This window comes from Cricetulus griseus (genome assembly GCF_003668045.3).
Source record: "Cricetulus griseus strain 17A/GY chromosome 1 unlocalized genomic scaffold, alternate assembly CriGri-PICRH-1.0 chr1_0, whole genome shotgun sequence".
NCBI lineage: Eukaryota > Metazoa > Chordata > Mammalia > Rodentia > Cricetidae > Cricetulus > Cricetulus griseus.
This window is the reverse complement of record NW_023276806.1, coordinates 159,533,925-159,549,833: the sequence shown is the minus strand read 5'-3', so window position 1 is coordinate 159,549,833 and position 15,909 is coordinate 159,533,925. Positions and strand designations below refer to the sequence as shown.

The following is a 15,909-nucleotide window of genomic DNA, read 5'->3' as shown; positions in this document are numbered from 1 at the left end:
CACCCTTCCTAATACTTCGACACTTTAATACAGTTCCTCATATTGTGGTGACTCCCACAACCATAACATTATTTTGTTGCTCCTTCATAACTGTAATTTTGCTGCTGTTATGAATCATAATGTAAATATCTGATATGTTGTGGCCCACATGTTGGGAACCACTGGTTTAGAGGCACTCAAGACGTAAAGTTTCTAGGACTCCCTCCCCCATGGAGCCTGCCTGTGGGTCCTTTCCTGGGTCTGCAACAATAAACATGGCTATAGACAACCGAGGAATCAACTGAATGTCACTGGCCAGAGTTTCTAATGAAGCTTCATTCCATAGGCATGATTAATTGGCTGACCTGTCTTTAGTCCCCAGACCCTCTCCATATGACCCCAAACCTCCACATTGTTGGTTTTTCTGACATGGCTATCCTAAGACTGGTGAGTGTGGGCAGACTTACCTTAAAGATATCCTTATGAGGTATGACATAGGCCACCTTCTAGAAGACAAGGCCAGAGCCAGACATTGTTTTAGCAAGGTCAATTTTTTTTCTAGCTACAGTTTTAATGATAAAATTGACTTTATTATATCATTTAGGGCATGTTATCAACCTGCTTGAGGGATTGGGGAAAAAAAAAAAACACCAGAGCAGAGGACAAAGCATATTTACTCCAAATGCACTGAAGTCCCAGAGAATCTGCCAAGCACCATCTTCAGGTACCAAGCCAAGATATCAGTTACATCACCGAGTTTTCTTGATGAAAGCCAAAAATCACACCCAGGAACTAATGTTTGCAAACAGAGGCACAGGTGGTGTGGTGAGCTCTGTTGATGGCAGCAGTCTCATAGGAAAGCATTAACTCTGGCCTATATTCCAAAGCACATGCTATGAAATTAGGAGAGATCAGATAGGTTTTCCTCTGCTCACTAGCATTCAAGACCTTAACAGAAACAGACTGTCTTTAAATGGTTAGGACTGGCAACAGAGGTGTAAACAATAGCCAGTTGATTTCTTTTTTCTTTCTGGCTATAATTGGATTTAATTCATTATCTTTGCTTTCAATAAAATCACAGGAAAACACAGAGATGTAAATGTGCAGGCTAATTGCTTATGGAAATTCAGTGGCCGTAGTTGGTATAAATTTACCCTCACGAGAAAGACACAGTTGTGTCATTATCATAGCATTTTACAACAATATGTAATTATAGAGAGAAGCAGGTATCATTAGCAAGCCTTCCCACAAAGCAGGTAGCATTCCTTGTTAAATATTTACAGCTACACAAACAGCCAGTAATAATGAGTTTTCTCAGCCCCGCATTACAGAGCATCCAACAAACATCCCACCAAGTGGTCATCACTCCAGCAAGCACTGCTTCGCCTTCTTGCCTGCAAGGATGCTTCTGCAGAGCCTGCAAGACAGGAATCCAGGCTGACGCACCACACTGTGCTGCCTTGCAATGGTAATGAAAACAAGTATGGAAGTGCTCTTCTTCTGCAGAGAGCCACAATTGAAGCTGCATGTTTAGAGATTCAGAGATGACATCAGCCACGAGTCCTACACTTCTGGAACAACATAACTTGCATCTCGTTTTCTTTTTCTTTCTTATCTTTCCTTTTCCATCTGAAGGAAGCCCACAGCAAACTGCAAAACTAACAAAGCTGCCTGCAGCACAAGCAACGGCCAAACAGCCCACCGAGGGTCACCCAGATCTGCAGCTGTTGCACAAAATAAAATCAACGCAGCCCACTCTGGGCAAATGCCCTCTGTGGCTCTTTATTACCAAATGATATGAACTTTGACCCAATCTGAACAAAATTTAATATTTTCTCCCAGATATTTAAAAAATTCATTCTGGGGCTCGTGAGGAGTCAGAGAGTCTGCAAGCTGTAATTTGACATCTGAATTATTCTGAGGTTAATATGGAAAGTTATTCACAAGCTTATTTGGAGATGTGTCAATCAAGATATCACTTGTGCAGAGAAGATGGACTCGGGCTTAGGAGAGCAGATAGCTTTCAGGGAAGCACAAAATAAAAGGAAGGTGGGCTCTGATGAATGTGTTATTATCTTCATTCCCCACAATGACATTTTTCTTTTCCTGAAAGAGCCAAGAGTGCCTGTCTCAGGGAATGTGCCTTTTTCCATACCCTTTGCCAGCATCCCTTGCTCTTAGGACGAGGTGTTTTTGTGACCCGAGGAAGGTGCTCTCAGACGGATGGAATTTAAGGCACTGAAAGACATCAAGCTGGATGTGGTGGCACATGCCCAAAGTTCCAACTCTCAAGAGGCTGAGGTAACGATTCAGGAGCTCAGAGCCAGCCTGGCCTATGTGGTGAGACCTTGTCTTTATTACTAGAAGTCTCTGGGAGAATTCAAGGAAAGCAGCATAGCATTTGTGGGCACCTGTTCATTTTTCTTCTGGCTTTGGAAACGAGGGCCTCTCTCCTAACTGAAATAAACACACTGCTCAGCACTGGCCAGGATTAAGCTGTGCTGTTTATATCAGAGTTCTGGAGGGAGAGTTGAAAGCAGAAGAGGGGGAGACCTATCTGCCAAACCAACTCTGGTTTCATGCCATCATGTGACTTTGTGCAAGGTGGTCTCACCTCTCCCATCCACTTTCTTTACAGATCAGCTCACTTTAAAGCCAGGGTTTGTGATGGTAAGAAATCAATTCTAGAAAGAGTGCTATATTGAAGCAGGTGCCCATTGCCCTGGTGTAAATACTCCATATGAACGTTTCTCTAAGAAATGGCAGCTGGAGGCAATTTCTGATTTGCTTTTTCAATAATATTCAAGGGACCATTGAATCCAGAAGCTGAAGTGGGCCGAGTGAGAAAGAAGCACCTCCAAGATCGACTCCACTCAGGTGAGGGGTGGTCACAAATCCAGGACGAGCCCCCAAATGTAAGACCCCCTGAGGCTCAGGCCCCCAGGTTCTCAGTCCAGGACCGCGGCCACCCCAATCACCACGTGGAGGCAGAAACTTGATGCAAACAGCAAGAGGCTTTATTGTAGTTGTTTAACCAGCTAACCCCATGTTAGCTCCGGCCTTCCATCCACCCACCATGGCAGATGGCTAGGAAAGATCGCCAGCTGATTTCTTTTGTAATTATTCTTCCACTGTTGTGTGTACAGTGTCTGCTCTATCCATGGTAAATTAGCATGTATAAAAGAGTAGTAAATAATATGTGTTATACGGCCTGGGTTCTAGTTCAAGGTTACTGATGATATGCTAAAACCCCTCTGTTAGTTTATAAGATACTTCAAGGTCTTCCATGGTTGCCTATGCTGTGTGCTTGTTGTTACAGATGCAGTTGGTACCAAAGGTGGACCAGGCAGTGCTTCTAAACCCTGCCTCAGGTAGCTCTTCTGGCTGATCTTAATATTTCCTTTCTTTGTAGCAAGCCATTTCTCTCTGGTATGAGTGGGCTTAGAGAAAGCTGGAAGATCCCACCAGAGTCAACCAGAATGTCAGGAAAATCTAAATCAAATTAGGCTTCTCAAGGGCTATTGAGGCTATTCTCAGATTGAGGGGAAAAAGAGATGATGGGGCTCAATGTCCTCTAGAAATACAGACCACTTCCTGGGTTACTGGTATAGATTACTTGAATGTAAATTTTCCAAAGGGAGGGACTTTTGTAATGGCTTGGCACATGATTAGTACTCAATAAATATTTTTCAAGTAAATGAACACAGGAATGAGCCACTCTGTCCAGTAATAGATTTGGAGCATGCCATGGAAAAACATAACATCGGGCTAAGTATCTGACAATACTATGCAGGAAGTGTCCCGGCTAATGGGAGAAAGAAGTTATGTTTAATACCTCAAGTAGAAATCTGTCTCTCTCGTCATTAATAAACTCGTGCACAGTCCTCTTTCTGTCAGCACCTGGAGAGAACATTAAAACAAACGTAGGTTTAGTTTGCTAGCTTTGAAAGGTGCTGCATGGAACAAGAGCTGGTCAAGTTATCATACACACTGTGTATGTAGACTAAGCAAAAGAGCATTGCTTTCTAATGACTTTTCCCTGGCACTCAAGCTGCCCCAAAAGTAGCTACCACTTATTTTGTGTCTTTGAATAGATCAGGAAGCTTCTTAATTATTTTAAATATGTTAAATTTAAATATGTTTTTTGATCATGAATAATTTATTATTATCCTGTTTGTGTGCCAAAATTCTTGCCCAAGAAGTGACAGAGATGGGCAGAGCCCCCTGAGCCACTGCTCTCAAGAGTTTTTAAAATATGGGACTTTTACGAATTCTTTAAGAATTCCATATACAACCATTGTATTTTGATCCTGGTGACCTTCACACGTCCCCTCTCAATTCTCCCAGATCCACCCCTACCTCTCCACCCATCCCAACCTTGTGTCCTCTTGAAAAAACTTAAAAAAAAAAAAAAAACTCATTGAGTCCAATTTGTGCTGCCCACATACTCATGGGTGTGTGCCCTCCTGTGATCTAGGAAGGCTTACAGAAAACCCACCTGTAGGAGAAACTGTTGGTCAACCTACCCTAGCTGTAGTAGTCCTGCCCAAGCCAGCCCACATGAGCATGTGTGGCAGGAACTTCTCCCTGAGCCAAGCCTGCCGCCAGACCCAGAGACTGCTGACCGAGAGACACCTGACCAGAGACACCAATGAGGAAGGGACAAGGCTGCAGAGTCAGCCGCCTGAGCCAATGGGACCTTGGAAGGGGGTATAAAGGCAGGTAACTTCTGTAATAAATGAGTCGACTACTGGTGTCTTCGTAGTTGGTGCCGCGTCTTCTCACCCACACCCCCAAGGGGTGTCTGAGCACCCCACCCTCCCTAAGAAATTACCAACTGTGGATAGCTTCTCAGTTAGGAGACCTTCCCAGCTCCATGCTAGAAGGTTGGCAGGTTTGATATTATGTAGGTCTTGTGGAGGCAGCCACAGCTGTTGTGTGTTCATGGGTGTGGTGACCCTCACATATCTAGGAGACACTGGTTTTGGTCCTCTCTGACCTCAGGCTCTTACAGTGTTTTTGTTCCATTTTTCTGCAATGGTCCCTGAGCCTTTAAGGGGACCAAATGTGATATAGAGTTCTGTTTGAGTTTGTAGACTGACCCGGATCTTAATGTCCTCAGGCCACACGTCTTTAGAGACCACAAGACGAAATTGCAACCAAAGTGAAAAAGATGATAACCAGTTTTAACTTTGAGAAAACTGAATAGGAATTCCAAGAACACTCAAATTTTCTTCATTTTGGAAAATGCTACATTTCCACATTAGCTTTGTGTGAAATCAACAGAATGTAGTATAGAATAAAATCTCTCTCTAACCATGTAAATAGGAAATACTTCCTAAACAAGCAGTGGGCCTGAGCTGCACTGGTAGGCTATGTCTCCCCAAAGATGCATTGGTTTCCACTTCTAACTAGCTGGGAAAGATGAGTAAGCCCGTTCCCTTTCTGTGCCTGTTTCCTCATCTGGTTGAAGACTGTTCTACCCTCAGCTCATGGCCATCACCATGATCTGGTCATGAAACAAACAGGCATGGTGCTATGTGGCTTCCAAGAAGAAGCTTCAAGAGCCCTTAGCTGCAGCCCCTGTGATGTCCTAGACTGGGCCTGTTCCTTCAGCAGAGGCTCAAAGGGGAAACAACTGAGAATTAAACCTCTGGGATTGGAAGCCACTGAAATTTCAATGTGGCTTATTGTGAAAGTATAAGGTAGCCCAAGTAGGAATATCCCTCTATTGCACAATGGTGTTGGGAAAAGGAAATGAGGCCATAGCATATAAAACACACAGGAGTTTCTCAATAACTACTAGCTGCTATTATTCAAACAATACACTTGGAATGAATCATTTCATTTTGTGATCAGTCATAAAAGCAGCAAAAATTTATATAATCGTTAACAAATGTTCATGGGGAGGTAACCAAAGGAGTCAGGCAGGCTTTGACTTGAATTCTGCATTTGCTTAGATATTTGGCACGACTCAACCTCATTGAGCCATTTCTATTTGCAAAGAGGAGGCAAAAAAATCTAGCAGCATTTTGTTGCAGATCAAATATAGCATGCCCGAGAAACTGTCACTTAGAGACAGCTATCCTTTTTAATACTTTAAAAATTGCACCATCTTGAAATCACTGACACTCATAACAGTGCAGCCCTAAGTTCAGTTGCTTCAACATTATTGATATTTTATCTGTATTGCCTCTTGATATCGCTCCTTTTCCCCTACAATTAAATGTTTTCTTTATAAGAGTTGCCCAGGTCATGGTGTCTCTTCACAGCAATAAAAACCCTAAGACACAAGGATTGTTGCAGTCAGCTTGTTTGCACATTCTGTGACATGTTGAGGTATCACTTATCACTTTAAATGTTCTTGATGGCCCAAGACTCAACATGGAGGCACAAGATGGAACCTAGGTATCTCCAAGATCTGGTGGTATAGCCACACCCTCACTATTGCCTGCCATTACCTGTTTTTCGGGTACATATGCATCTCCAAGATGGCCTAAATCAATTAATGTGGTTTGCTTCTTCTTATTTAAAGATATAGTTGGGGCCTGGAAAGTTGTTGGCTAAGGAATTAAGAGCATTTGCTGCTTTTGCTGGGGATCCAGGCTCAATTCCCAACACCCTTACAATTGTTAACCGCAGCCCCAGGGGATTTGACACACTCTTACATACATACAGATAACACACACACACACACACACACACACACACACACACACACACTATTAAAATAATCAAACCTATTTTTTTTTCTGGTTTTTCGAGACAGGGTTTCTCTGTATTGTTTTGGAGCCTGTCCTGGAATTCACTTGCTAGACCAGGCTGGCCTCAAACTCACAGAGATCCGCCAGCCTCCTGAGTGCTGGGATTAAAGGCATGTGCCACCAACGCCAGGCAAACCTAAGTGTTTTTAAAAGATTTGTTTTTATTTTATGTGTAAAGTGTTTCTCCCCCTGCATGTAGGTCTGTGCACAACATACTTTACAGATTCCCGAAGCAGCCAGAAGAGGGTGCCTGATCCCCTGGAACTGGAATTACAGACAGTTGTGAGCCTCCATGCATGCGGGGCTAAGAACAGACTCTGGGTCCTCTGAAAGAGCAGCAAGTGCTCTTACCTGCTGAGCCATCTAGACAGCCCTTCTTTTTCTTAAGATTTATTTATTTGGGGCTGGAGAGATGGCTCAGAGGTTAAGAGCACTGACTGCTCTTCCAGAGGTTCTGAGTTCAATTCCCAGCAACCACACGGTAGCTCAAAACCATCCGTTATGAGATCTGGTGTCCTCTTCTGGTGTGCAGATATACTTGGAAGCAAAATGTTGTATACATAATAAATAAATAAAATCTTTAAAAAAGATTTATTTGTTTGTATGTGTATGAATATTTTGCCTGAATTCATGTAAATGCACTACATGCTTGCCTGGTTCAAGAGAGGGTCAGAAGAGGGAATTCCATCCATTCAAACTGGAGAGACACTATGTGGTTGCTGGGAACTGAACTCCAGTCCTCCACAATAGTCATAAGTGCTCTTGATTGCTAAGCCATCTCTCCAGCCTCATGGCTTGCTTTCTCTACCGGAGTTGAGAACACCATGTTAGAGGTACCATTCTGATTGGAAAACCCAGCACACAGGCCCCAACCCCTGGCAAAATGGGAACAAAGACCTAGTCCATAGTTCTAGAAAAGTCCTCAAATAAGAAGTCCCTAAATGTACTAACCTTGCTTTTTGGCTTCTGTAGTCCTGCTTCTTGCTAGCTGGAATGTGACAACCAGCATGTCATGGGTTTGGTATAGAAAAGACAAAGGACTGTGAGCCTAGGGGCTGCATGATTTGGGCAAGTTCCCCATGCACCTGCTGGGCAGCAATAAAGACTTTCTTTTTGGCTTTAAGAATGTCTGTGTTGGGGCTGGGGAGATGGCTCAGCAGTTAAGAGCACTGCCTGCTCTTCCAAAGGTTCTAAGTTCAATTCCCAGCAGCCACATCGTGGCTCACAACCATCTCTAATGAGATCTTGTGCCTTCTTCTGGCCTATAACCATACATGTAGGCAGAACACTGTATACACAATAAATAATTTTTTTTAAAAGTTAAGTCATTCTTTTTTTTTAAGATTTTATTTATTTATTATGTCTTCTGCCTGCACGCCAGCAGAGGGCACTAGATCTCATTCAAGGTGGTTGTGAGCCATTATGTGGTTGCTGGGAATTGAACTCAGGACCCCTTAGAAGAAGGGTCAGTGCTCTTAACCGCTGAGCCATCTCTACAGCCCCAATAAATAAATCTTAAAAAATAATGTCTGTGTTAGCTGGTCAGAGGTGGCATATACCTTTAATCCCAAAAGAGATAGATGGATCTCTGAGTTCCAGGCCATCCCGATCTATTGAGTGAGTTTCAGGATATCCAGGGCTACACAGAGGAATCCCGTCTCAACCCTACCCTCCAAAAGAGTATCTGCATTGTGGTCTCTGGCCATTTTTATCTCAAAACAGCATAAGCAGCATAGATTCTGTCTCTCTCACCACCAGAAAATCTCTCCAAACCTATGATGAATAGCAAATATCAAAAACAAAAATTTAAAACTAAGAGTAACGTTGACTCACCTTCTGTCAGTCTGAGAATAAGAGTGGGATCTAGTCCCAGACTTTCGAGGGAGCCGCCACCTACGTCAGCAAAAAAAGCCAGCTGGCTGAGGTGCGAGCGACTCTTCATGCGAGATGAAAATGTAGTCTTTTGGTAGATTTTCATGCTGCGGTTCATGATTCTTTCCTGCACGAGGTACAAAAGCACGAAAGGAGTTTGTATACACCAGAGCAGCATATTGTTATAATAGTGGTCATGTGTAAACAACAAAGACCTTTGGCTTTAGGCAGCTTGGGAGTGCAACCTGAAAGGGATGTGCACAGCATCCCTTTCTTTGTTATATGGAGAAAGGAAGAACACACTTCAAAGTTTGAGCCTTTAGTAAACTACCCCAGAGACAGGGAAATGTCTTTCTGGGAAAATTCCAAAGGCTGGCTTGCTGGGACTGAAAACTTAAGATAAGATGGACCTCCACAGAAGGTAGTGAAACCCCACGCTTTGGATTTCTTTTCATTTCTCTCAATTTAATATTCTATTATGTTCAACAAAGGCTCACCAACACCTGGAAGAAAAATACCCTCCAGATGGATATACTGCAGTCTTTCCAGATATATTATTCATTATACTAGGGCTAGGAGAGTCCTTTAATCAGGTACCTTTGGGAAGAAAAACTGAATTTCAGGCTCATTGCTAATCTAACTTTATTCCAAATTACTCTAAAAGTAACCCTCCTCGCCTCTCCACCCCTTTTCTCTTTTCCACTCTTCCCAAAGCACATACAGACTTGTTTATCCATATCAGCTTTGACAGCTCTGGGATTGTTCTTAAGGACTCAACTTCTGTCACCACAGTGAATTCTCTATCTCTCCCTCCGTTCATTGTTTCTGTTCCCATCAACAGGGTGGATTCTCTGTCTCCTTTACACGTCTCTGAGTCTATGACCTGTCTGTCAGTTCTAAGGTGTTACCTGTGGGGAAATGCGTTTTTCTTTTGTACTTGACTAATGATTCATGACACACCACCTGTGTGAGCTAGTCCCAATTTCAGAAATGTAGCAATATGAAAACTGTAGGTGTCAGATAATGTGAAGTAGGGCGGACCATACCTGTCTCACTGGCTGGTGATGGCGTAGCTGCCTTCCTCCACTAGGTGGCGATCTCTGAAGGTCCCTGCTTACCCCTGTCGTCTGTATGCACAGTCTTCCCAGAATGGTGCAGACAGCCACAGGCCAGGTATATCAGTATCCCACATATCACACATCATGTCTTTTTTTTTTTTTCTGAGACAGGGTTTCTCTGTGTAACTGTCCTGGCTGTCCTGGAACTCACTTTGTAAACCAGGCTGGCCTCGAACCCACTGAAATCCACCTACCTGCCCTGCCTCCGAGTGTTGGGATTAAAGGCATGTGCCATCACTGCCCGGCTTTCTTGTTTATTTTTGCCTTTTATGACAAGCTTTCTCGGTGTAACAGTCCTGGCTGTCTCATAACTCACTTTGTAGAGCAATCTGGCTTTGAACTCACAGACATCCTTCTGCCTCTGCCTCCTGGGTGCTATGATTAACGACATGTGTCACCCTGCCGGGCCCCAACACCATATGTCTTAACCCATAAAGACTGGTAAGAACTATGGCTAAAAGCACATGATTCTAACCTTTTTGGGACTTTGATCTTAGAAACAAACAAACAAACAAAACAAACCATTACCTTTTCCTTTGCAGCCATTTCATTTTCCTTGAAAAGGAAGAGATCTTTGAAAAAGATCTTGTACGGTCCTTCCTTTTTGATTGCATCATCCTTTGTTCTTTCTGAATGGAGAGAAAGAAAAGAAAGAACGGAGTGAGGGAGGGAGGGAAGGAGCTGTTAGTTCATCTAATAAGGAACTAGGTATAGTAAGTCTTCCCCCCGCTGGAGTAGAGAAATGGGATGCAGTCCTCTGAGCATCTTACCCTTCAGTTAAAAATGGAAATATAGATCCTGGGTCTCCTGGGTAAGAGCCCATCATCTATGGCACAAGTTAGGGCTCAGTGCCCTAGGAGACCTGAACCATAGATAGCTAAGGAGTCTTTAGTAGAACAATGAGACCACTCTTGGAGATGCGGAGATGACACTGGGCCCACCAGCCGCCATCAGGGATGTAATATGGTGTGGCCACTTTGGGACACATCTTCCAGCTCCTTAGAAAGTTGAGCATAGCGTTACCATACAATACATTGAAGGCTGAGTACAACATGGCTGGTCCATGAGAAGGGGTGTCAACCAGGGAGGGCCACATTTGGTAAAAGCAGGGGAAGTTGTGGTTGATTCCCTGGGGCCCTGTGGGACTCAAAGATGTCAAGAAAGCAGGTGATATTGTAGACCTCCTAATACACAGAGAGACAGATAGGTGGCAGAGGCTGGGCCTGAGGAGAGCAGGGATGTGGGAAAGCAAGGCCAATGGGCTAGGGCTCAGAAGAGAAAGAGTGGCACAGGGCTGTGACGTCCTGGTGGTTAATTTCATGCGTTAATGTGATTGGGCTATGCTTTGCCAGGATTAGATGTTATTTTGAGTGTATTTGTGAGGGGTTTCCCAGGTGACTTTAGCATTACAACTGGTAGAATCAGTAAAGATGACTGCCCCTTCCACCAATCCACAGAGGCATGGACATTCACCAATCCACAGAGGTCTAAGCAGGACAACGGCAGAGGAGAGAGAAATATCCAACCCCCACCTGCCCCCCCCACACACGGTGCATTGTTGTTTGAGCTGGATCATTTAACCTCTTATCTCCATACACACTTAACAGATTGGGACTGATGCTGTCAGTCTGCCTAAGCTTCAACCTTCACACTGGATTGGGCCCTACCACCAGCTTTTCTGAGTCTTGGGCTTGCAGTGCTCTCCATAGTCACATGAGCCCCTTTCTCATTGTAAAGTGCCTTCCCACTGGTGCTGGATTTGGGATCTAAGAACATGACCTTGCCTGAGCCCATCCTATGTCCCTTATAACAGGCAAAGATGGATCCAAGATATCCAATGGGGCCACTGATATCCTCGGAGGGAAGTAATTGGCAGGCTAGATACAGCCCACCCACCCACTGTCCTCTCCTCTCATCTCCTATAAGGACACTAGTTGCACTTAGTTGGGGGGATTGTTTTGATTTTTGAGACAGTCTCACTGTGTAGCCTTTGGCTGTCCTGGAACTCACTGTGTAGACCAGGCTAGTCTCAAACTCTTAGAGATCCGCCTGCCTCTGCCTCCCAAGCACAGGATTAAAGGAGTGCACCACTACAAATGGTATTGGAGATGGAACATAAATCCATGATCCTTTCTCTCATTTCTTTTTCTTTTCCTTTTGAAAATATGTTCCTATTTTCAGGTTCTGGGTAGACTGATCTTTGGTGGCAAAATTAATAGTGCACCCTGAATAGCACCTTACACCCACAATGTATACTAGAATCCACCCTTAGCCTCCTGCCCAGTCCTTCTGCAAGCTATAGAGCAATGTGAACCTTGGGCCTAAGATCTACAGCTTGTCACTTGGGCATCTGAGTCATTAGCTGCACCCAAGCTCAGATGTATTTTCCTCCAAGCTGCTCTGAAGATCCACATTGAAGTTAACAAGCACTCTTTCAGTGCTTGGCTATTTGTGTCATGTGGAGGCCCTGACAGCACTGCAAACCTCCTTGGCTGGCTGGAAATTCTAAAGATGGGGAGTCCAAAATGAGTCTCCTAGCAATGAGCTAAAAGGGGTTTTATGTATCTCAGAGGGCTCTAGGTAGAAACCGTTTATTTCTTCTGCTGCTAGAGCATGCCTGCATGCCCTGGCTTATAGCCCCTTCATTCATCCTCAGTTTCCACCATCAAACCGCATTCCCTGTCTAAGATACACCTGCTTCCCTCTTGAGCAGACTTTTGGGTGATCCCAGGCCCATTCAATAATCCAGAATATTCTTTCCACGTCAAGCTCCTTAGACACATTTTAAAAGTCTACTTTTTTTTTTTTAATCAAGTAAAGTGACATATTTACTGGCTCCAAGGAATATAATGTACATATATTTGGGAACTACTAGCCTCTCTATTGCCCCTGTCTGTTTGCCTGGTTCTAATTCATTCATTCAACAAATACCCACGAAGGGCCTCTTCGATGCACCAGGCAATACACATTAGTGAGCAAAACAAAGACTCTACCCTTACACTTAATTGAAGTGATAGATGTGAGGGAGGAGTAACAGATAATCACAACAAGTAAGTGATTATATAATACAAGTGATAGGGTTCAGGGTGAGCAACTTTGAGTGGAGGGATGGATCCGCTGATCAAGTGGCAGGTCTGAGGAAGCACAGTTCTGTGGTACCAGTCAGTGCAAAGGTCCTGAGGTAGGAAGAGAGGAGGCCATGGCCGGGGAGGGGGTGCATCGGGAGATAGGGGGCAGGTCAGTTAGTGTCTTGCATGCCTTGGCTCAATAAGATAGGTTGCTAGTGGAATTTGCTGATGTGGTTTCAATTCAATTTGCATGTGAATGAGAAGTAACTAGGAGTAGGAGAATTACAGTTGAAACCACCAAATGGTTCATGACAGGGTAAGCAGAGCTGGGGACAACTGGTTGGGCTCTGGGCATATTTTGAAGGGAGAGCCAACAGAATTTCAAAATGGATTGCTGATGGGACATTTCCCAGAAGCACCCACGCTCCTTCCCTTTTTTCCTGTTTTTTTAAAATTCATTTTGCATACCAACCACAGTCTCCCCCCCCCCCCCGTCCCTTCCTCCTCCTGCACTTCCCTCTCCCCCACCCCCCATTTACTCCTCAGAGAAGGTAAGGACTCCCATGGGGAGTCAACTAAGCCTGGCATATCAAGTTGAGGTAGGACCAAGTCCCTCCCCTCTGCATCAAGGCTGAACAAGGTATCTCATCATAGGGAATGGGTTCCAAAAAGTCAATTCATGCACCAGGGATAAATCCTGGTCCCACTCAGAACTTCTGGAGGAGCAGCCAGTGCTCTTAACTGCTGAGCCATCTCTCCAGCCCCCTCCTCCCTCACCTTTCCTCCCTGCCTGTCTCTCCTTTCCTTCTCTCTTCTCCCTCTCTGAGGGAATAGAATCACATTGAAGCTGATGGTTTCTATTTTTGTCACTGTAGTCAAGCTTGGCAATTCTAATCAGTTCCAGTGAGGAGCATGCCTAGAGAGTGCCCAGGATCTGTGCCAGGTGTTAAATCTTTGTCAAACTTGGAGGTAAAAACCAAGTGATTCCTTCTGTCACGGCACTGGAACTCCCTGTCTGTCATGACATGGGAGGCTGAGGGGAGAAGATGGCAGAGGAAAGAAGGAAGATTCCCACAGAGTTCAGGATCTCCCATTCTTCATGACAGTGTGGTGATGTTTTGTTTACGATCTAACAAATAAAGCTTGCCTGAAGATCAGAGTGCAGAGCTAAACCACTAGTTAACCACACACTAGGCCACTAGTTAGCCATAGAGGACAGGCAGTGGTGGCCATACCTTTAATCTCAGGAGACAGAGGCAGATGGATCTCTGTGAGTTCAAGGCCACCCTCGGCTACATGAGAGTGAATCAGTATAAAAGAGAAACAGAGCTCACACCTTTGATCCCACCACTTGGGATGGTGAGCCTTTAATCCCAGTACTAGGGAGGAATATAAGACAGGAGCAGTCAGGTTTGGTGAAGAGCATAGCAGCCTGAGGATTCGTGAAGACAGGATGGCCCCTTTCAGTCTGAGGTAGAGGTAAGAGCTAGTGTTTGGCCACTTTGCTTTTCTGTTCTTCAGCTTTAACCCCAATATGTGTCTCTGGGTTTTTATTATTCATGTTACACGACAGTAACTGGGTTAACAGCTAACCGTGATAAGCTGACATACTCAGACTAATCAAACCTTCTCAGCAACACCCACAAGTCCTTTCCTTTCTTATACTGGCATGTTGCTTTCTCCCTAACTCCCGCCCCCCTTCCCCAGCCACCACAGAGCCTAATCACACCAGGCATATAACAAGAACACATTGACTGATGATTTTTACCTTCAGAATCCACTGTTACATGCCAAAAGTGGGATGGCACTTTGTCTTCTGATTCTGTTCAAAGAGAATGAAATAAACCTTTTAAAACTCCCATAGATGCAAGTGGATATACTCAACATAAAATATAGACCCATAATAAAAAGTGTAAACAGTCTGCATATAGGGTCTGGAGCCACGACTCATCCACTGAGAGGCTGAACTGCTCTTTTAGAGGAATTGACTTAGGATCCCAGTATCCACACCGGGCAGCTTACAACTGCTTGTAACTCTAGCTCTGTGGGCTCCAGTGCCCTTTTCTGGTCTCTTTAGGCATCTTCACTCACATTCACAGAAACACAGACACACAGACACAGACACACAGACACAGACACACAGACACAGACACACACAGACACACACAGACACACACAGACACACAGACACACACACACACACACACACACACACACACACACGCACGCACGCACGCACGCACGCACGCACGCACGCACACACACACACACACATAATTAAAAACAAAATATTGTGATATTTTACTTGTGAGACTGTTCTTTAATGACTGATCCATCTCTCCAACCTGAAAAACAAGATAAATTCTTTAAATAAACATAGCAAAAATAAATAACCCCGTATATATTACATAAACATGGTTAAATTCGGCTGTCAGCTCCTTCTCAGCAACTTTCCTGCCTTTTAAAACCATGACCACACAAACTCCTGCACCCAGCAATTCCAATTCTAGGAACTTACATCCCAGAAAATAATCAACTCCAAGAGCAAAAAACGTATGTGCTATATTGTTTGTTTGGTGCCGTTTAATAACTTGGGAGCTGACTGAGTCACTGTGGCATGCCATGAGCTAAACTGCCACATGGTTGGTAACATGATGCTGGTGTCACTCTTTACCTGGTGTCCACTTATTGTAGTTAAAAAAAAATAAGTCAATGATATGAATCAGAAGGTAAAGGCACTTCCAAGAAAGCCTGATGACTAGAGTTGGAATCCCAGGGACTACATGACAGACAGAAGACAGCTAGGTCCCACAGGCTGTCCTCTGACCTCCACACATGCAAAAATCAATCAGTCAACCAATCAATACACTTCCATGGTGTAGGGATGGTGTGGGTAGAGAAAGCTGCTCGTAAAGTCTGGGTTTCCTAATGCTAGTGAGCCAGTACCTGCAGAAATGGATTTGCACTTGCTCCTTCCACTCCAGGCAGGCTTGTGGTGAAGCCTGGTAGATGTTGTAATTTAAGAAAAGCAGAGCATGAGAGAAAGACCATAAACAGGGTTCAAGCAGAAGGCTTTTTATTAGGGAAATGGATCATAAAAAGGGGAAG

General features: G+C 44.2%; 1 protein-coding gene across 1 annotated transcript in view; it reads right to left on the bottom strand.

The window, feature by feature from the left end:
- Ccdc38 (coiled-coil domain containing 38) overlaps positions 1 to 10,748 on the bottom strand; it is a 49,375-nt gene extending 38,627 nt beyond the window's left edge. Inside the window, 4 exon segments of the mRNA XM_035451375.1 lie at positions 3,815 to 3,879; positions 8,577 to 8,742; positions 10,262 to 10,362; positions 10,640 to 10,748. Coding sequence (XP_035307266.1) covers positions 3,815 to 3,879; positions 8,577 to 8,742; positions 10,262 to 10,362; positions 10,640 to 10,748 — 441 coding nt within the window.
- Between the last annotated feature and the right edge of the window lie 5,161 nt (positions 10,749 to 15,909).